Source organism: Megalobrama amblycephala, linkage group LG11 (genome assembly GCF_018812025.1).
Source record: "Megalobrama amblycephala isolate DHTTF-2021 linkage group LG11, ASM1881202v1, whole genome shotgun sequence".
In the NCBI taxonomy this organism is placed as follows: Eukaryota; Metazoa; Chordata; class Actinopteri; order Cypriniformes; family Xenocyprididae; genus Megalobrama; species Megalobrama amblycephala.
In genome coordinates this window covers 30,407,677-30,429,417 of record NC_063054.1, presented here as the reverse complement: position 1 = coordinate 30,429,417, position 21,741 = coordinate 30,407,677, and the positions used below count along the sequence as shown (strand labels likewise).

At 36.0% G+C, this 21,741-nt stretch overlaps 1 protein-coding gene and 1 long non-coding RNA gene across 2 annotated transcripts; one reads left to right on the top strand and one right to left on the bottom strand.

Annotated features, from left to right (window-relative positions):
• Nucleotides 1-1,265: 1,265 nt before the first annotated feature.
• On the top strand, nt 1,266-11,276 carry LOC125278312. The gene is made up of 12 exons (XM_048207392.1): nt 1,266-1,387; nt 1,541-1,630; nt 1,721-1,835; nt 1,981-2,124; nt 2,668-2,727; nt 2,814-2,849; nt 3,021-3,074; nt 3,181-3,237; nt 3,308-3,522; nt 9,111-9,270; nt 9,416-9,512; nt 11,198-11,276. Coding segments are annotated over exons 2-12 (1,029 nt in total). The 5' UTR covers nt 1,266-1,387; the 3' UTR covers nt 11,199-11,276.
• A 3,109-nt stretch (nt 11,277-14,385) lies between these two features.
• Nucleotides 14,386-16,376, bottom strand: LOC125278759. Its single transcript, XR_007187266.1, has 2 exons — nt 14,741-16,376; nt 14,386-14,545 (listed from the first exon to the last, which is right to left on the bottom strand). It is a non-coding gene; the product is annotated as an uncharacterized LOC125278759 (long non-coding RNA).
• Between the last annotated feature and the right edge of the window lie 5,365 nt (nt 16,377-21,741).

The window sequence follows — 21,741 nt, the reverse complement described above, 5'->3', positions numbered from 1 at the left end:
TATTCTGGGTATTATGGGTGCGACAAATGCACACAGAAGGGCACATGGGTTTCTGGTCGAGTGACTTACCCAGAGGTGGACAACCTCACTCTACGCACCAATGCCACATACCGTGCTGAAATGACAAGACGTCAGGAGAATGAAGACATTCCAATGTCTCCATTTTTGAACCTCCCACTGGACATGGTAGAGCAATTTCCAATTGACTACATGCACCAAGCCTGCCTGGGTGTAATGAAAAAGCTCATCACAGAGTGGGTTAGAGGAGACAGAAAGGTGAGAATGTCTGCTGGTCAAATAAATGAAGTGACTCAAAGGCTGCTGTCACTTAGGGAGGTCATTCCAAGCTGTTTTGCCCGAAAACCAAGGAACCTAGAAGACATCGACAGGTGGAAGGCAACAGAACTGCGTCAGTTTGCTGTATACACTGGCAAGATCGTGCTGAAGGGAATTCTGGCAGACCAGTTGTATGAACATTTCATGGCGTTCAGTGTTGCCTTGGGTCTTCTGCTCTGCCCTACTCTGGCAGTGGACCACAACAGCTACTGTAAAGAGCTGATGACATACTTTGTTGGAGAAACAAAAGAACTCTATGGAAGTCACTTCATGGTGTACAATATACATTCAATGGTACATCTACCGGAACAGGCAATGGCTTTTGGCAGTCTTGATGCGTGCAGCGCATTCCCATTTGAGAACTATCTTGGGAAACTGAAACGTCTCGTAAGATCAGGAAAGCAGCCACTTACTCAAGTGGTCAAACGGCTGGGGGAAACGTCAAATTCCCCACTGTCTGTGGATACTTCCAAGTCCAAAATCAAAAGGCCTAACAATGCCTTCATTCTTGCTGAAGGACATTGTTGCGAGGCCATCGAAGAGAGAGAAGAATTGGATGATTCAGGTTCCCAGATGCTGTTGTGCAAACTTTTTGAAAAAACTGAACCACTTTTCAGAGATCCGTGTGACTCAAGAATACTTGGCTGTTTCAAAGTGCAATCAAGACATTCAGTTATGAAGCTCATTCCAGAATGGCAGCTGACAAGAAATGCCATAATGGTAGAAAAGAGACAAGAGATGATTTTCTTAGCAATCCTGCATGAGCACTGATCACACAATCTCTCTCTCTCTCTCTCTCTCTCTCTCACTCACTCACTCTCTCTCTCTCTCTCTCTCTCTCTCTCTCTCTCTCTCTCTCACACACACACACACACACACACACACACATTCTGGTTTATACTGCTGGCCCCACTAAGATAGTAAAGTCAGGAATTTACAACGTTGTGGTGAAAAGAACACACACAGACACACACACACTGCACTAGACTGCCAATGTTGAGATCTCCAGTTACAGGACATTCAGAGAAATCAAGGACAAGAAACAGTGAAGGTCATTAAATTTATAATGTTATAATACGCAAATACGCAATAATAAGTTGTTGAATAACTGTAATGCAATATCTTTATCTTTACATTTATTTATATATATATATATATATATATATGTGTGTGTGTGTGTGTGTGTTTAATTTAATCTCAACAGATGGACACAAAAAAATATGCAGTGGTGGAATTTACAGAGGACAGTGCAGTGGAACTAGTCCCAACCTCGTGGTTGGAAGAGACCAAAGAGGTATGTTTTTGGTTTCAATAAGCTTTCGCAATCATTTACAGTATAAATGTCTGTTCAAGAATGGTAAAGCAACCCCTTTTTTTCTTTCAGGGAACGTTCTGTTACTGGACATTTGGAAACATAAGGCAGCTTGTAAAAAACTGCACAATGCCAGACAAAGGAAAGTGGAGGCGGTGTCTAATAAAAAAAATCTGGCTAAGAACAGGTAATTTAATAGTTTTTGCATTATTTAAATTAATCTACAGTATCTTCAGTACAGTGAGGATTGTTAAAATCATATCTAATTATCAAGAAAATTGCTTTAAAAAAAAGAAAAAAACTATACTTTACACCAACAACATATTTTCCAGACTCATACACCAAAGGTGTCCAGAAATGCCGGCGTGTTGTGGAGACCTCAAATATTGAAACAGAGGAAAGCTCCACAACGAAAAAAAAGAGGGCACACAAAAAGCCAACAAGATATCTGTCTGAAACAGATTCCTCCTCAGATGGTAAGTATTCAATAATGTTTTTGAGGATGAATTTTGTCCATGTTCTAAGCAGGGTCTAATCGTAATGTAAGATTATTAAAAAAAAAATTCAGCAAAAAAAAAAAAAGATAAACTTTGACAAAAAGTAATTTTTATTCTTATAATTGTGATTTCATAATATTTAGATATGAATCCAACTGAAAAAAAACTTGTGAAAAGATATATTTCAGTTAGTCAAATAGCACAAATCAAAAGGTGGAGCTCTGCAGCCATTTACTGGTGAAAGATTTTTTTTTACTTTTAAAACTGCATTTTCCAAAAGATGGGCAAAAATCTTACACTAAACCATGTCAAATTATCCATGTTATCCACTTGAATGAAAGTTAGAAATGTGGGTCTTTTATAAAGTGATTTAAAGAGAGACCCTGAATGTACCCCAAACAAAGATCGCACAAGGGTTAAGAAAAAATATATATATTTATCTCAAACATTATGGAGTGCACGATGTGTCATAATTGTTTTATTAATTTCAGTTCTATTTGTGAACTCTGTTTTTAATTTTAGATGATAGCAGAGTTTTCCCAACTGAGAATAAAACCCTTTCAAAACCTCTTCCACCCAAATGTAAGTTGTTAAACATGTAACATGATTAACACATAACTTTTAACCAACCTATTAGATGCCTTTTCCTTTTTATTTTATATTCACAGATAAGCCATTCTCCAATTTTCAGCCTCTGGACAATGGTTTGTAGAATATACAAATATATTTTTAAGTATAAAGACATAATTAAAAAAAATATTTCTCTCTCTGCCTTCTCACTGGCAACAGATACATTTTGACTTGTCTCTCTTTTTTATGTATACTTATCCCTTCAACTTATGAATGCTAAGTCTGTTTGGATTTTATTTTTGCAGCAGAAGCATCACCGCCAGCATCCCGGCTATCGTGTATGGCACAACCCCTTCAAGGTATTTTACAAAATTTCATTATATTATTATATTATTGTATTAACCATTCTAGATAGAGTGATTTACTTCTAAACTTTGAAAAGTAAATTCTAATGTAATGCCACAGCTGCCTCACAGCTCCTCTTAGAAGAGCCCCAGTGTTCTTCAGAAGCAGCAACAAAGAGTAAGTCACGTTTTTGATTTTTCACACTATACTGTATTTTCAAGTACCAATCTGCAATATTGCTTCACAGACTATCGCACAAAAGTCTTGCAAAAACTGCAAGACATTGCAGAAACCCAGCAAGACATCTTAGCGATGCAAAGAAGCATACTGGCTGCTGTTGCTGGGACGGTGACAGTGACTGAGGAAGGGGGGGACATCCTGGAAAATGGACCATGCCAGACTGTGGATGAGCTGAATACGCTAAACACAGAACTGGGAAATAAGGACAAAAGGACCAAGCTGGTAATACATAAGTCACTTAAATGTACAACTATCTTTCGTAAGGTTGGTTAGGACCACTCTTAGCTGTACCTTATCACTGTTGACAGTCTATACGAATATAATTCTGAAGCTGTAATACACCCAGTGTTAGATTAGAATTATGGCAAAAAAATAAACTGCAAATATTCACTGCTAAATTCATATATATAACGGCTCCTGATTTTTTTCTCTGTGATTAGAAAAAACACGCTTCAACTGATGCCTTTGTTTGCTTCAATTATAATGTCTGCTTCTTAAGAATTATTCCCATGGTGCGGAATGTACCAAGTATTGCCTTCTTTTGGTGTGGCATCTGCATCTTTGGCATCACCAACTTTAAAGACACTGTTCATAAATCTCAAATAGTCCTCTCTGTACTTAGGACTTTTCTCCAGTTTTCTTTTCAAATGCTTCAAATGAACTGTAGCATGCTGCTTATTGTTTAGTAATTGAGGAAGCTCTCTGAAAGGTAAGGGCATTTCCACATGTCCTTCTTTGTTGTGTTGAACCCTTTCATCCAACTGTTGAAGAAATTGAAGCAATTTTTGGTTTTCTTCACAATCGTCCAAAACTTCTAGACCTACTACATGAGGCATTGAATTTTTGCAGGAGATGAGGAAATCACTAAACTCCCTTAACTTCTGTGATTCCTTAGGTCTGATTTTTGGCCAATTACTCAGCTTTGCCCTAAATGCTCTTTCAACTACAAAAGGGTGTCCATAGCGTTTGATCAGGGCATCCCAAGCTTGAGTGTATGAATCCTCATCACTCCTATAAAAGGTTCCCTCTAGTACACTAAGTGCATCTCCACTTATGTACCTTTTAAGATAGAACAGCCTCTGCGCTGGGGTTGTGTAGTTCGTTTCAATCAAAGCTTTAAAGCAAGTGCGCCATTCAGTGAACTTGAGTGGATCACCTGTAAACGTGAATGGCTCTGGAGCTGGAAGTTTGGTCATCATCAGGGATTCTTTTAATGCCTTCACTAACAAGACCTCATCTACTTTCGTCCCCAGCTCCTTTTCAGACCAAGGTTGAGCTAAAGTTTCTTGGGAAACCTTGATGCATGAAGGGTTATTGTGTTGCAGAGGGTGCTGACATGGAGGCAATGTGCTTCTCTCTTTAGTATCTCCTATTTCAGCGTTCAATCTTGATTCCACTTCTGCATACACAAAGTATTCAGCTTCCATGACTTCAAGATCCCTTTGCTCCTCCAGCATTTTTAACCTCTCTTGTTGGGCTAGCACCTCTTTTCTTTGAGCTGAGATTTCTTTTTCTCTCTTCAGTTCAGCACGTTTCGCAGCTAAGCGTGCCGCTGCTTCCGCTCTTTTTACTGACATATGGCTTCCCTGCTGACTATCTCGTTCAGCTCTCGAAACAGTTGATCCATAAACTGACCTGGCGTCATCTCTTTGAAGTAGCTGGAGGAGTGTTTCTTTTACAGCCTCCGCATCAAACACTTTAGTACCAACTTGTGCGCAGCCTCTTTTCAGTGCAGTTATTTCACTAGTAACCGAAGCGCAGCTATCCATTCTCCTTCTTATATCTTGAGATGGGACGTTCAATGCACGAATGCTCTCATATAACTCTGCTTCACGTTTTTCTGCAGTTACCATCATGTTGTCTAACTCGGTTTTAGAGCACTCTTCTTTCAGTTTAGATCTGATAAACTGAGCTTCAGCTTTAAAGTTTAAGTATGTGAACATAAACTTCCGTTCTCTTTTAACTAACTCGTCACGTCTCAACTCAAGCATTTTTTCTGTTGGACGCCTTTCTCTTTCTGATCACCTAACTTCTTGCTCAACTCATGATGATGATTCCTGGAGTCTCTTTTAACTTCCAGATCTGCATTAACTTCAGCTAAGCATTCTTCACATTTTTGTCTGTCTGAGACATCAATTTCAGTTTCTAATTTCTCCTCTAATTGTGCCTTTTCATCTTCAAGAGCTTTAATCACTTGGTCTAATCACTTGATTCTAATCACTTGGTCACTTGGTCTTTAAACCACACTATTATTCAGCTTTAAACACTAATAGCAAGCTGTAATACCACAAGAAAATGCTCAATGACAATTATTAAACAAGTTACACACTTCTATAAACTAAGCAAATATTTGTTTCAACCATTTGCATACAATTTCAACTATAAAAAAATGTTAAGGCAGCATAAACCAAGAAATTAAATTTCAAGCTGAAAAGATACAGTCTGACCTGTGAACCCAAAGGTAGCAACTCTTATTGACAACCGAATTGTCATAAAACTTTGCAACGTTGTCGCCTTGTGGCTATCTCGTCACTGCAGCAATAACTTCTTGCGTTGCTCTTCTGCACGGCAAGGAATGCAGTCACGATAAACAATGGAGTTTCAATGCGACGAAATCGCGTTGCTCCCTGAATCTTCTCCATCACCAATGGCTGCAGTTTTCCAGCGGGGTCGATTGGATGCTCTTCACGTCGAAGTCTGACAACGATCTTTCTTTTTCCACGATGAAATCTGGCACTCTTCCAGGGAATGTGAATACACGTTTTTTCACTATAACGACTCCTGAATTTTTTCTCCGTGACTAAAAAAAACACGGTTCAACTGATGCCTATGATTGCTTCAATTTTAATGTCTTCTTCTTAGGAGTAGAGACAGTCGACATCACCCATCAAATGAACACCGTGAAAAAACTGAAAATAAATACAAATTACAATCAAATTTGTGAAGTGAATTTTGCCATGACGTCGTTCAATTAAGCCCATAGCTTATTAAACATAATACACACAATAGCTACCTTAAATTATGAACAAAATATAAGCAAACATACCGTGTGCCTTTCCAATAAGGATCCAGGAGACATTATGAGACATCTTCTTATCAAATTCTCAATCTTTGTGTCAGATCAGATCACCTCTCAATTCGTGTCATCACCTCATGTTTTCCGTTGCTCACGCAGCAAAAAAAGTCACATATCAAACGCTAGTCATGTACTCCACTAGATGTCACTATTGCTAGCTATCATGCAAATAAAATATACAATACCCAAACAAGTATTCAATTATTTATAACAACATTTATAACAAAAATAAACTTTCAAGTGACCAAAATATTCAGCGAGAAAATGCTCTTTATCTGCGACATCTACAGTGCTTTAGCGCTGATCCAGAGCCAGACGCGCGCTCCGCGCTTGCCATGTATCACAACTATTCGGTGTTTTTAAGTTATAGTTAAATGGTTGGTGAATATTTTGAATTAAACATGAAAAAAACGATATAAACGCGATACCTACATGTCTGTCAGCTGCATGACGCGTCTCAAAGGAATTAAAACTGTTCAAAAATAACGGCCTTAAACTCAGGCTGATGGGGGCTCCGCGCCCCCAGAATATAGATAAATTACATTATAGATTTAGTTTGCAATTTGGATTACATTTATAACATCCCATGAGTCCCGATAAATGCAATTTCTACTTCTGAAGTGCTTCTTTTTATAAAGAACACGTATTTCTCACATAATGCAGTGAAGCAGCCCCTGTATAGAGTTAATTATCGATTCTCGAGCCATCGATATCAACCAATTCAGCACCAGCGCCGTGGACAGCACCTAACGTCGCAATTAAGAAGATATACCTTAAGCAACCTCCTAAGGAACAGGGCTGGGTTTCGAAACCTTCTTAACTCTACGTCGCTCTTAAATTATACCTTAAGCTGTACCTTAACGTTAATATGTGTTTCCCGAAACGTTCTTAGTTAAGTATACCTTCTGTAAGTCATACTTTCGTAAGGTTGGTCTGGACCACTCTTAGCTATACCTTATACTTTGACAGTCAATACGAATATAATTCTGAAGCTGTAATACACCCAGTGTTTGATTAGGATTATGGCAAGAATAAAATGCAAAAAAATCACTGCTAAATTCAAATGTGCTTTAGCGCTGATCCAGAGACAGACGCGCGCTCTGCGCTTGTCATAACGTTATCACAACTATTCAGTGTTTTTAACCTCATCGCTCTTTATTTTAGGTTTCAGACATTTAAATACACATTTGAATTAAGAAGGCTACTGCATAAAAAAGACATTTATAATTTGTTAAATTCAAATTACACTGATGTCTACGGAAGCTGCAACAATAACCCTTTCAATTATAATTTGACGAAGTGTTTTATTCATATCAGATACACATTGTTTATGAAACAATAAAGTTTACTCTATTCTTCTCGCTGTTCACCGGCCACATACTAAGGCTATATGTATTTCGGGGAAGATTTCGTATATCCGACAGCTCTATCTGCCGTGCAAACTCATCACGCAACAAAACACATTCACTTCCACATATTTTACAATCGGAATATATCATAAAATTCATGATATAGTTAACAAGTTTGTAAATATAAAAAAATAAAAATAAATAAACGATATAAACGCGACACCTACATGCTGTCAGCTGCATGACGCGTCTCCAAGGAATTAAAACTTTGTTCTAAATAATGGTCGCCTTAAACTCACGCTGATGGAGCTCCGCGCCCCCAGAATGTAGATAAATTACAATGTAGATTTAGTTTGCAATTTGGATTAATTTTATAACATCCCATGAGTCCTGATAAATGCAATTTCTACTTCCGAAGTACTTCTTTTTATGAAGAACACTGATTTCTCACATAACGCAGTGAAGCAGACCCTGTATAGAGAGAATTATCGATTCTCGAGCCATCGATATCAACCATTTCAGGCCGCCATGGACAGCACCTGGTAACGTCGCACTTAAGAAGATATACCTTAAGCAACCTCATAAGGTATAGTTCGGGGAACACGCCTGGAAACGGTAGCCCATCTTCAGTTAAGGTCTACCTTTAGAGTCTTCGTAGCGCGCTAAGAGACAACGTTATTTCGGGGAACACGCCTGGAAACGGTAGCCTATATTCAGTTAAGGTCTACCTTTAGAGTCTTCGTAGCGCGCTAAGAAACAACGTTATCGGGAAATCCAGCCCTGATCTCCAGCTTAACTAACATAGTAGCCTACGGATGCAAACGTTAGTTAATGATGTCACGCAGGTGGTGAAATAACTTATTTAAATTAATCTGTTTGAGATACAGATTTTTGCTGTATTTTTGCAGATTTTTGCTGCAAATAACGGACATGGCATCTGATGACTAATTCCTCAGTTATCTTATTGATTTTACATTTTTTGCTCTTAGTAAACCTGTGCATGTCTGCCTTGTTGTGACGGAAACAAGTTGCGCGAAAGCCTTAAAATGAAATGTATTGATTTGTTTAGTTACAAACCCTAAACAGAAGTTATTTGTTAAGTTTAAAAGCAATTAATTAAAAACTATAATTACGATAAAGACATTTCAAAATAAAATATATTTGAACAGGTGTTGTTGCAAAGTACAGTAAATCTTAACAATGGAGATGAACGCGCTTCTGTCTCTCTTTCCCTTCCTCATTAAAAAACTTTCATGAGGCCAAGGATTCAACAGTTTCCATTCATTCAAACAAACAAAACACTCTTTCAGCTGCTATCATAATGGCAAAATTCTAAATAACAGTGTTGTTTAATTATGATTTTTTTGTTTGTTTTTTTCTAACAGATGAACTACCTTCGATCGCTTGGAGGAACAAATTCAGGGGCAGCCGTGCGCAAAATGTTGCGCAAGGTTGCATCAAACAACGTCTTGAGTGCCTACAGTTTAAAAGGGAAAAAAGGGAAACTAGCCTTCAAAGACTTAATTATCTGTGATATAATTATAGGCAAGTTTTTTTTTTCCACAACTACTATCAATCATTGTTTTGTATTTTGCACTTTGAAATAAAATAAATATTGTTATGGTACCATATCTCAAATCTAACACCAATTTTCGCATAAATCAACCTTCTATGTTATTCTTTCTTCTAGGAGCAACGCAAAAGCTTTTTAGGTCTTTAAAGGCAGCTGACGTGGAAGACCTTATTTCAATGGTGCTAAAATTTGCCCCACACAGGCATTTAAAATGGTAAGCAATAATGCTAATTTTGTTTTGAGATTATCAATTATCAATGCTATGTCAGTAAGAGTTGGTGGTAGCCTACACCATTGTTTTGTCATTAATAGGCTCTTTTTTATTACTCAGTATGACTCTGACATTCAGTTTATATCATGGCATGACTCATCAATTCTATCGAGTAGATTTATGACCTAAAAACTAGACTATTTCTAAATATTCGCATATATAATAAATCTTAAACAAGTAATGAAAAATTAGAGACTCGTTTTTCTCAAATGGATCCACACAGTTATTAATAATTAACCCAAACACTGTATCGCGACTTCTGGAACAGTCTTCCTTGCTTTGTCATGCGTATATTTCTCATGCGCCATCACATCCAGCACATCTATGGCCACTAGCCTATTGCGCTTTTGCGCTACATTTGTAACAATTATAGTTAACTAACAAAAACTAAAACTATTAAAAACATTTATGCTAATCGAAATAAACCTGAAATATAATAAAATATAAATAATAGTTGAAAAACCTAAACTAAACGAAAATGAGAAATGTTGCCTTGTCAATATCCTTTCGTTTTTTCCCCCTGACTTTCAACCGACGCGATCATTATCCTTTCACCTTTCATTAACCGACAAGATTATGCTAAATTATAATTAAACAAAATTAGAATGAAGACAAAAAATCCAGGGGTTTAGTTTTAGCCTACAATACAGGCACAAATAGCAGAATAAACAACAGAACACGAGGATTCATATTCATCATCATCATCACGCACCGGCAGCGCTTCTCGGAGAAAAAAATAGGGTAAAATCATATAAAAGGAATAAACAGCCTATGCCTATACGCGAAATATATTTCACTTAAACGATTAACAGATAAAAAAAAAATGAAAGAAAAAACTGCGACAAGTAATAGTCTATATGCTGAGTTTCGGTTCATTTTTGAGAAGCTCAAAGGAAAAGGAGACGGCCGAAAATTACTTTTGTTTTCTTTATTTTACAAGCAATGTTTTGTTTTTATTGTGAGTGTACAAAAATAATAAGCCTAGCCCTTCACAGATTCGAATGAATGATGTTACTCTTATGACCATAAACTTCTAAGTATTTTAAGTTTTTTCCGCTTTTATAAGAAAATTCAAGTGATAGCGCCGGCGCCTCACGGGCACGCACAACATAAGAATTTTTAGTAACTTGACATTGCAGCCTGTTCATTGTCAAAATAAAATACAGTCAACTATATAAAAAGTTACACTCCTCATTTTAAATAGTCTGTGTACAATCACAGAGTTTAAATAATAGTTTAGCATCCAAATACATGGTGATATAACATTTGGATTTGTGCCAAATGAGAGAGGTCGGTTATAACGCCGGTTTCTGTTTCAAGTTTTAAATGAATTCATTTTGGCTTGACGTTTATATATTAGATTTTTCATTCTTGTTCTGTTCTGAATAATACTATTAAGTTTTAAAGATTTGTTGTAGTGTGAGGGGAAATAAAATAGCCTATGTAGTATCATATATCAGTACTACCTGAGTGATGTATTTTTACAATGCATATCATAATATCAGCGCATAACAATCAGTCCACAAGACATCGGCAAAACTGCAATGACATAACTATTACTCAACAGCACAGTGAAATGTTTATAATTTGACTCATGTCCTTTTCGTGTATTTGTTTTTGATTTGCAGATGATGGGGAATTGAAGATGTGTGGTGAAATATTTTTTTCATATTTCATTATATGATGTGTAAATATGTTGTTTAAATTAACAATGTGGCTTTCTCATGATGTATTTGATAATAATTAGTATACGATAATATAGCCCATTTATTAAATTATTATAACTCTAAGTTTTATTATATTCATGTTCATGATTATTACGTTCAATTTTGTATTTGTTGTTTAAAATATGTTCATGGTTTATGTATATAGATTATAGAGATTGTTTCTGTAAATACAAATTATATTTCTTTTAATAATATTACTATTCATGGTTCTTACGATTCTTATGTTTTCTGAACAATAAGCAACGACTATAGTTTCTCGTGATATATTTGATAATAATTAGCATATGATATATGACCTGTTTACATTTATTAAATTATTATAATCTCTTAAAGTTTTAGAATTTTCATGTTCATGATTGTTACGTTCAATTTTGTATTTGTTGTTTAAAATATGTTCATGGTTTATGTATATAGATTATAGAGATTGTTTCTGTAAATACAAATTATATTTCTTTTAATAATATTACTATTCATGGTTCTTACAATTCTTATGTTTTCTGAACAATAAGCAATTACTATAGTTTCTCATATTTGATAAAAATTATTTTAATAATATTACTATTCATGGTTCAAACAATTATTATGTTTTCTGGACAATAAGCAATGACTATAGTTTCTCATATTCGATAATAATTATTTTAATAATATTATTCATGGTTCAAACAATTCTTATGTTTTCTGAACAATAAGCAATGACTATAGTTTCTCGTGATATATTTGATAATAATTAGCATATGATATAGGAACTGTTTACATTTATTAAATTATTATGATCTCTTAAAGTTTTAGAATTTTCATGTTCATGGTTATTAATATGTTTTCAATGGAATTGTATGATATGTGTTGTTTAAAAAAATATGTATATGACTTATTTATAGATTGTTTCTGTAAATGAAATTTATTGTAATAATATATTCGTATGATTCTTTTATTTTTGAGCAATAAACTAAGTAGACTATTTTTTGTAGACTGTGTTATTTGAATATCTGGATGTATAGGTTAGGGGAACGTTCTGAGAACGTTCTGGGAACCTTCTAAGAACGTTCCCGGAACGTTCCCCGAACGTTCCCGGAACGTTCCCGGAACGTTCCCAGCGGGAACCTTCCGGGAACGTTCCTGGAACGTTAACCTAACCTAAAGGGAACGTTCTATTTACGTAAAGAAAACTGTCCTGGAGAACCAACAGGGAACGTTAGAATCTTTGTTCTGGGAACGTTCCGGGAACGTTCTGGGAACCAGAAACGAACGTTCCCGGAACGTTCTGGGAACCAAAAATTGTTAGCTGGGTAAAAGGGTCTATAAAATAGACTGTAAAAAAATGACGTCACCCATAGATTTCTGAACAGCAGTTTTGACCATAGACAGTAAAAGAAATGGACACAGCGACCCCATTGGAACTCAATTGAGACAAGTGAAGCCCATTTTTAGCGATTTTTAGCACTTCCGTTTCTGACGCGCAGACTCAAACTAAGCTTGATGACGTCAGCAACCTGTCTGACAGATGTAAATCTTCTAGTAGCTGTGCGTGCAAACTGCCATCGTTAATCTTGCAGAGACGACGAGCTTGAGCGGGGAGTTCTTTGGCGTGAGTGAGCAGGAGTAAGTATTCTGATGAATTATTTTGTATAGTATTTTAAAATGTAACGGCAGTACGCCATATTAAAGCTGCCGTAGGTAACTTTTGTAAAAAAATATTTTTTACATATTTGTTAAACCTGACATTATGTCCTGACAGTAGAATATGAGACAGATAATCTGTGAAAAAATCAAGCTCCTCTAGCTCCTGCCAGTGGTTCTATTGCCATTTGCAGAAATACACCGCTCCCAGTAAGAAACAACCAATCAGAGCCAGGAGGAGTGTCTTAGCAGTGTCAATCAATCAAGCTCGCGTGCGCGCTGATCACACTCCTCTCATGCACAGTGTACAGGCGTCAAATTCAAGATTACCGGTGTGCCGCAGCTTTGCTTATGGCGAAATAAAACGATGTTATATGCAAAGGACCACCCTGAAATCTACAAGAAACCATGCCATACATAATTTGTCAGTCCTGTTTTGAAATTATCTTAGTTGTGTAGTTCTTAAAAAATTAAACAAATCAAGCAGGGATACTTACTTGTCAAGCAGAAATGTGGCTGACTCTGCATCGGTTTTTAATCCGTTCAGGACACGTAGCTCCCTCCACCTCGGAAAAGCCGCTCCGATATTTACCCTCGTTTTATTTCGGGCTCTATCTAATTCTTTCTTTTTGGCTTTTTTATCATCGTCATCTGTCTTTTTCCGTTTACCCGTCTTTATTTTATGAGCAGGTGCCACTCGAGGAATTGGCAGTTTGGATTGTTTTTCCGCCATAAGCAAAGCTGCGGCACACCGGTAATCTTGAAGCCTGTATGCGCTGGCGCTGTGCATGGGAGGGGTGAGATCAGCGCGCACGCGAGCTTGATTGATTGACACTGCTAAGACACTCCTCCTGGCTCTGATTGGTTGTTTCTTACCGGGAGCGGTGTATTTCTGCAAATGGCAATAGGACCACTGGGAGGAGCCAGAGGAGCTTGATTTTTTCACAGATTATCTGTCTCATATTCTACTGTCAGGACATAATGTCAGGTTTAACAAATATGTAAAAAAAATTTTTTTACAAAAGTTACCTACAGCAGCTTTAAGTTAATACATACTATTAAGAAGTTATGTAAAATTATGTTCAAGACACACACACACACACACACACACATATATATATATATATATATATATATATATATATATATATATATATATATACAGATAACAAAGAACATGTACAATCATCCAAAATTATTAAAAGTGATTCAAATAGCATGCACACATACATGCATAAACGCACACATTAAAAAAAATTTCGTTTCCTTCTATCTACATCAAACCGAATAGTAACCCATCCAAAACATAATCCCAGGAACCATACTGTCAGTATACAATATCCCCTCGAGTCATTTTCGTATCGATTCAATATAGGCTGTTCATTTATAGTCTCTTAAAATTGCTTATTGTTCTACATGATTTCATCTCTTCACGTAAAACATTTGCCCATAGGCTAATATTCAAATAATTGTGAGCTAGGTGTTAAATCATGCAGTTTTGGCTAATAAATCATGGTCAAAAACACTTGAACAAAAAACTTTTTTCTTTATTTCACGTTATGTAGGCTATGACATTTTGTAGATGGCTTCCGACCAGGATGAAAGGGATCACATTCATCTTCAAGCGTAGATCTGTAAATAAATAAAGGAACGTTAACCGCGATTGACATTGAGATTTTTCTTACACTGCCTGTATAATTTCCTGATAATTTCTCCATTCCCCGTCAATATACCGGCCATTACCCATACTTCATTATTTAATGAAGTAGATAAATTATTAAAGTTCGTGGATAAAAGCTACTTCATATGTATTCACTTGCCACATACCGAATTATTTCCAATTCCCCAAAAACGTTGTTGAAATATTTTGTCCCGTTGCTTTTATGGACTCTATATCTATGGGCTTCTCTCTTGACGTCTCCCCGATTGCCTGCGAGCTTCTCCTCCTGTCTGTACGGTAATTTCTCTACTGTGCGACAGAGAGTCGAGTGGTTATGACGCAATCGTTAGCCTATTTTTACAAAAACTGTTTCTACGGGGCCATAATGTAACATAGAAGGTAACCCAGCTAACCAAAATACGTGACTGTTACATAACTGCAACGTAATTTGGTGACCAAACTTTCGTCGTGGCGACGTAACTAGTTACGTTGTGGCAACCGGAAAAGTGAAATTCCCGGATACGTTGCCACAACGTAACTTTGTGACGTTGCCAGTTAGTAACTGCGACGTCGTGGCAACGTTGTGTATCAATGGTTGTGTGTTGATAATCAGTTGGTAATTTTTATATTTATTTATTTTTCTATTGGCAGACATGCAGTAGTTTAACCTAATTTATGTCCTCATTTGCCCAAACTAATTTAAAGGCTATTCCAACAGCTGTGAACAATGAATGCAGAGCTCAAAATGAATTCAATTCATTTATTTTGAAAAACACGCAGAACATGAACAAAAATCCAAATAAAAATAATGAAATACACCCAAACTATAAATAAAAACATATCGCCTACAGCGAAACATAAAATAAAAGCATTCAAGACGTTTTGCACTCAGTATCATTAAAAACATATGCTATGCTAGCGTAACATTTTGCCAACATATATTTCAGACGTTCAATCACAGAGGTAAAAATATTAACATAAAGTACTTAAGGTAGACTGTGGGTAATGGTACTTAACCAATCTGACGCAGTTGTTGAACTTCATTGCTATAAAACTGACGAGAAACACGGAGAAACGTGACACTGTCCTCTCCAGCAGCTTGAATGTTTTCCCGGTTGCCATGGCAACTCTAACGGCCACCAGCACTAACGAGATACCCCTCGCTGCAGACTGTAGCGCGGTGACGTCACGTATTTTGACGTCACGTATGTTACGTATTGCATGTCTTTAAAACGCATGCGCCATAACATGTTGACAGCGCATGTGTGTCATATGAGTTACGCGGTATTGTCACGTGTTTTGACGTCGTGTGTGACATTCCACGTCCTTAAAACGCATGCGAAAACTTGGCACAAGTTAATATGTAAAAATGTTGAAAACGACAAAGAAATAATAAAAGAAAGAGCTTTATTGGCAAGTGTGCTTGCACACACAAGGAATTTTACTTGGTGCTGAAGCTTCCAGTTCACATATACAATACAAATACAACAAGAACATAGTAATAAAAATTCTAATAATAAAAAAAAAAAAAAAAAAAAAAAAAAACAGAGCGGCAAAACTGAGTACACATATCCATTGTTTTGAACATGCCATCTGAGGTAAAATTATATAATGAGGAATTACGGATGTGTGTGTCTATAGTATTTTATTTAAAAGGTTATTTCCACATTCTGTTGCACTTCACTGTGTATATTGCAATATTACTGTAAACATTAATGGCACCTTATATACTTTTTTTAATAGTTCCTCTGTCATGGTTGTTTATTTTTGTGTACTATATTTTTGGACAGTTTCTGTCGCTTTGGCAATACTGCATGTAAAACATTTATGCTAATGAAGTAGTTAGAAGTTAAACTGACAACATAAAGTATATTTTCAGTCTCTACCAACTAAACCAAAAAAATAATCAAACTGATAACAGTGATAACTTTCTTTTATTTCAAAACAAAGCATATCTCTCTTTTACAATTATAATTACAGAATTATGAATTAATTACACATACAGATTATCACACATTATATTTTTTTTATATTATGTATGTGTGCGGGTATAATATATATATATATATATATATATATATATATATATATATATATATATATATATATATATGTAATATTTATATGTAAATGATATAAATGATATATAAATACATACACATAAATTATATATTATATCTATAACTATATCTCTATATATATATATATATATATATACCTCACATGAAAATTCCTTCAAATCTTCTGAAATTCCCCTCCATCATTAAAAAAACAGTCAACAGAGCAATAGCCCTCAACTTCCTTAACTGAATAAAATCCTCGCAGGACTCCCCTTCTGCCATCACCAACATACCCAGGTGGGCAGTCCTTGAACAGAAAAAGAGAAGAGTAGAGAGAGCTGGTATTGGTTTCACTTTATTTCTTGAACAGCACAAATAACACTGTTTTGAAAATAATTCTACTCTTATTTTTACTTTTCAATTTAGAGGTGATGAAAACCCCCCTGCCTGTTGATTACTTGACCAAGGTAAGTACAGTATAAACTCCTATCAATCTATCAGTTTCCTTTTTTAGTATATCTTACAGTGGGGATCGAAAGTTTGGGAACCCCTTTCAGAAACTGTGAAAATGTGAATTTTTAACAAAACAAGAGAAATCATACAAAATGCATGTTATTTTTTGTTTAGTACTGTCCTGAGTAAGATATTTTACATAAAAGATGTTTAAATATAGTCCACAAGACAAACAATAGCTGAATTTATTAAAATAACCCCGTTCAAAAGTTTGGGAACCCTTGGATCTCAATACTGTGTGTGGTCACCTGATGATCCATGACTGTTTTTTTGTTTTGTGATGGTTGTTCATGAGTCTCTTGTTTGTCCTGAGCAGTTAAACTGAGCTCTGTTCTTCAGAAAAATCCTCCAGCTCCTGCAGATTCATCAGTTTTCCACCATCTTTTGCATATTTGAACCCTTTCCAGCAGTGACTGAATGATTTTGAGATCCATCTTTTCACACTGAGGACAATTGAGGGACTCAAACACAACTATTAAAAAAGGTTCAAACATTCACTGATGCTCCAGAAGGAAACACAATGCATTGAGAGTCGGGGGGTGAAAACTTTTGAACAGGATGAAGATGTCCACATTTTTCTTATTTTGTTGAAATATAATTTTTTTCATTTAGTACTGCCCTTCAGAAGCAACAGAAGATTCTTGCATGTTTCCCAGAAGAAAAATTAAGTACAATTTACCTTGATCTTCAAATTCAAAAAGTTTTCACCCCCCAGCACTTAATGCATTGTGTTTCCTTCTGGAGCATCAGTGAATGTTTGAACCTTTTTTAATAGTTGTGTTTGAGTCCCTCAGTTGTCCTCAGTGTGAAAAGATGAATCTCAAAATCCTACAGTCACTGCTGGAAAGGGTTCAAATATGCAAAAATGCTTCAAAACTGATGAATCTGCAGGAGCTGGAGGATTTTTCTGAAGAACAGAGCTCAGTTTAACTGCTCAGGACAAACAAGAGACTCATGAACAACCGTCACAAAACAAAAAAACAGTCATGGATCATCAGGTAACCACACACAGTATTGAGAATCAGTGGTTCACATACTTATGAACGGAGATATTTTAATAAATTCAGCTATTGTTTTGTCTTGTGAACTAAATGCAAACATATTTTATGTAAAATATCTTACTCAGGACAGTACTAAACAAAAAATAACATGCATTTTGTATGATCTCTCTTGTTTTGTTAAAAATTCACATTTTCACAGATTCTGAAAGGGGTTCCCAAACTTTCGATCCCCACTGTAAGATATACTAAAAAAGGAAACTTATAGATTGATAGGAGTTTATACTGTACTTACCTTGGTCAAGTAATCAACAGGCAGGGGGGTTTCATCACCTCTAAATTGAAAAGTAAAAATAAGAGTAGAATTATTTTCAAAACAATTCTGTTTTGTTATTTGTGCTGTTCAAGAAATAAAGTGAAACCAATACCAGCTCTCTCTACTCTTCTCTTTTTCTGTTCAAGGACTGCCCACCTGGGTATGTTGGTGATGGCAGAAGGGGAGTCCTGCGAGGATTTTATTCAGTTAAGGAAGTTGAGGGCTATTGCTCTGTTGACTGTTTTTTTAATGATGGAGGGGAATTTCAGAAGATTTGAAGGAATTTTCATGTGAGATATATATATATATATATATATATATATATATATATATATATAGATATATAGAGATATAGATATATTATATAATTTATGTGTATGTATTTATATATCATTTATATCATTTACATATAAATATTACATATGTATATATATATATATATATATATATATATATATATATATATATATATATATATATATATATATATATATATATATATATATATATATATAGTGTATATTATTTATATATTGTGTATATATTTATTATTTATATATATATATATATATATATATATATATATATATATATATATATATATATATATATATATATATATTATACCCGCACACAAAAGAAAGTTATCACTGTTATCAGTTTGATTATTTTTTTGGTTTAGTTGGTAGAGACTGAAAATATACTTTATGTAGTCAGTTTAACTTCTAACTACTTCATTAGCATAAATGTTTTACATGCAGTATTGCCAAAGCGACAGAAACTGTCCAAAAATATAATACACAAAAATAAACAACCATGACAGAGGAACTATTAAAATAAGTATATAAGGTGCCATTAACTTACGCGCATGCGCGGTGACACATACGTGACGTCATTGGCGCGCATGCGTATTACATACAAGACGATACGTCATTCTTTGCGCATGCGCGGTAACACATACGTGACGTCAAAATACGTGACGTCATCGCGCTACAGTCTGCAGCGAGGAGTATTTGGCACTAACGTAAACATAACAATAAAAAAAGGTTTTGCGTCTTTCCAAAGTTAACTTTATACATTTTTATAAAAGCCATTTATTCGTTGTCACCTCGGAAAAATAAATTCTTCTCTCAGAAAAATTAACTTTACTCTCTTGTCAACATACTGTGCGCGCGGCGCGCACTCCATTTGTGGAGGCGCGCGCTGTATGTCACGTCACTATATATAAAAAGCAATCATCCATATTCTGACTTGGTGAAAAGAAATTTTTTTTTTCTTAAGGGACATTTCAGTCTTGTGTCTGACCTTTAATTACACATTTTAAATGGCAAATTCTGGTAATAATAACTTATAAAGAACGCGTAAATGATGGTATAATGAAATTACCAGCACATGACGTTGCTGTAACGTTGCCAGTAAGTCATGGAATGACCATTATATTACGAATAGAGTACGTATCTGGAACGTCCTTGGTTTTCTTATAACGTTAGGAGATCGTACTGATGACGTTGTGATATGGTTATTTGATGGTAATAATATTACGGGCATACAACGTTGTAGTTACGTTAGTAAGTCATGGAATTACCAATATATTACGAATAGAGTACGTATCTGGAACGTCCTTGGTAATCTTATAACGTTAGGGGGTCGTACTGACGACATTGTGAGATGGTAATCTGAAGGTAATGAAATTACTGGCATGCGACGTCGTAGTTACGTTGTCAGTTAGTAAGTCATGAAATTACCAAAAAGTACGAATACATTACGTAACTGTTACGTCATGTGTTAGCTGGGAATGGAGCCCTTTATACATTGTCGTGTATCTTTAGAAATAAATAATGGACAAATGGAGTCTTTAAACGCCTCAGATTTAAAGTTATTCGCTGTCAAAGTGACGCCAAAATGAATGGGAGTCAATGGGATGCTAACGCAAGTGAAGTTCTGCTACAAGATGGCAGCACGCGGCCGACTTCAACTTCCGGTCAACTTCCTTCCCGCTTGGTTTTGACCATAGACTGTAAAAAAATATGGACGTAGTGTCCGTGACGTCACCCATAGAGTTCTGAATAGCAGTTTTGACGCGCAAATGAGGCCGCGGCCATCTTAGCTGCACGTGACCGCACGTCACTCACGGATAACTGAAAATGGGCAAAGAGGCGGGACGAAGTTGGAGCCCATGCAACTTGTTGCTGAAACCACGCCCGCCCTATCTATCTTAGATACTATCTAAAATATTAATAAAGATAGCAATATCATTAGAAAGTACTAAAGGATTACTGTCAATCTACAGTGATTTTTTTACGATAACGTTATAGATGCTCCAACACCAGTAGGCTAATTAATTTGTGTGGGGTGTGCAAATAACACAAATCAAATGGGATTTCATACCTTTATAATGAAATAGAGATCGCGAGATGAATCCAATCCGTGGCACTTGGGTAAAATATATAAATATGTACCAGATGTATATCTCTCAAATGTTCTCTCAAACTAATGAGCACGTATCCAAAGTATAATTTTCAAAATAGTGCAGCAGTTTTAGTTATATCCAAGCAGTGCTGTCGGAGTTGTATATCCTCCTGGTATTGTCATTGTAGTAAATCTCAGGAACAAAACTTTTAGCCAATGCCACGATGATCCAACAACGTGTGTTCCGCATGTGAGCACATGTACACAGACTGACATCTGTCTCGAGTATGCAGCAAGCCATATATTGTATAAAATAATACAGAAAAAAGCACAAATACGACTGAGATGCCAAATTCAGCGGCTGAAATGAGCTGCTGAGGTAACATGACGGCTCACAGACAGCAGCGGCATACCTGTCACTCAAGTGACCACGCCCTTAATTATGCAGAAATTTAAGGCTTAATATAATTTAAACAGATGAGCTATAAAAAAATTCACCCCCCTCAGAGTTGTCATGAAGGGCAAAATTCGCAGTATAGACCAAAACCACAATATGAACCAGACTGTAAACATGTTTTTTTCTGCTGTAAACTTGGCTAATTTAACATGATGGTCAATGAGATTCTGCTCACTTCTGCAGCCTGTCCCTAGCGGCCAGTCGATGAATTGCAGTTTAATTCACTTCCGTATTGGCTTCACAAGAAACAGGGGGAGGTTGCCACTTGGTTTTGACGCGTAAATGAGGCCGCGGCCATCTTAGCTGCGCGTCACCGCACGTCACTCCCGGATAACTGAAAATGGGCAAAAAGGCGGGGAGGTGGTTTGAGCTTATGTGACTGGTTGCTGAAACCACGCCCGCCTAGCTCGACATG

Bases quoted from the DNA above. Each gene is read 5' to 3' on its own strand.
- LOC125278312 (XM_048207392.1), top strand. From the start codon at position 1,541: ATGGACACAAAAAAATATGCAGTGGTGGAATTTACAGAGGACAGTGCA. The intron at 1,836-1,980 runs GTAATTTAATAG...CATATTTTCCAG, and splicing joins AAAAATCTGGCTAAGAACAG to ACTCATACACCAAAGGTGTC. The intron at 3,238-3,307 runs GTAAGTCACGTT...ATTGCTTCACAG, and splicing joins TTCAGAAGCAGCAACAAAGA to ACTATCGCACAAAAGTCTTG.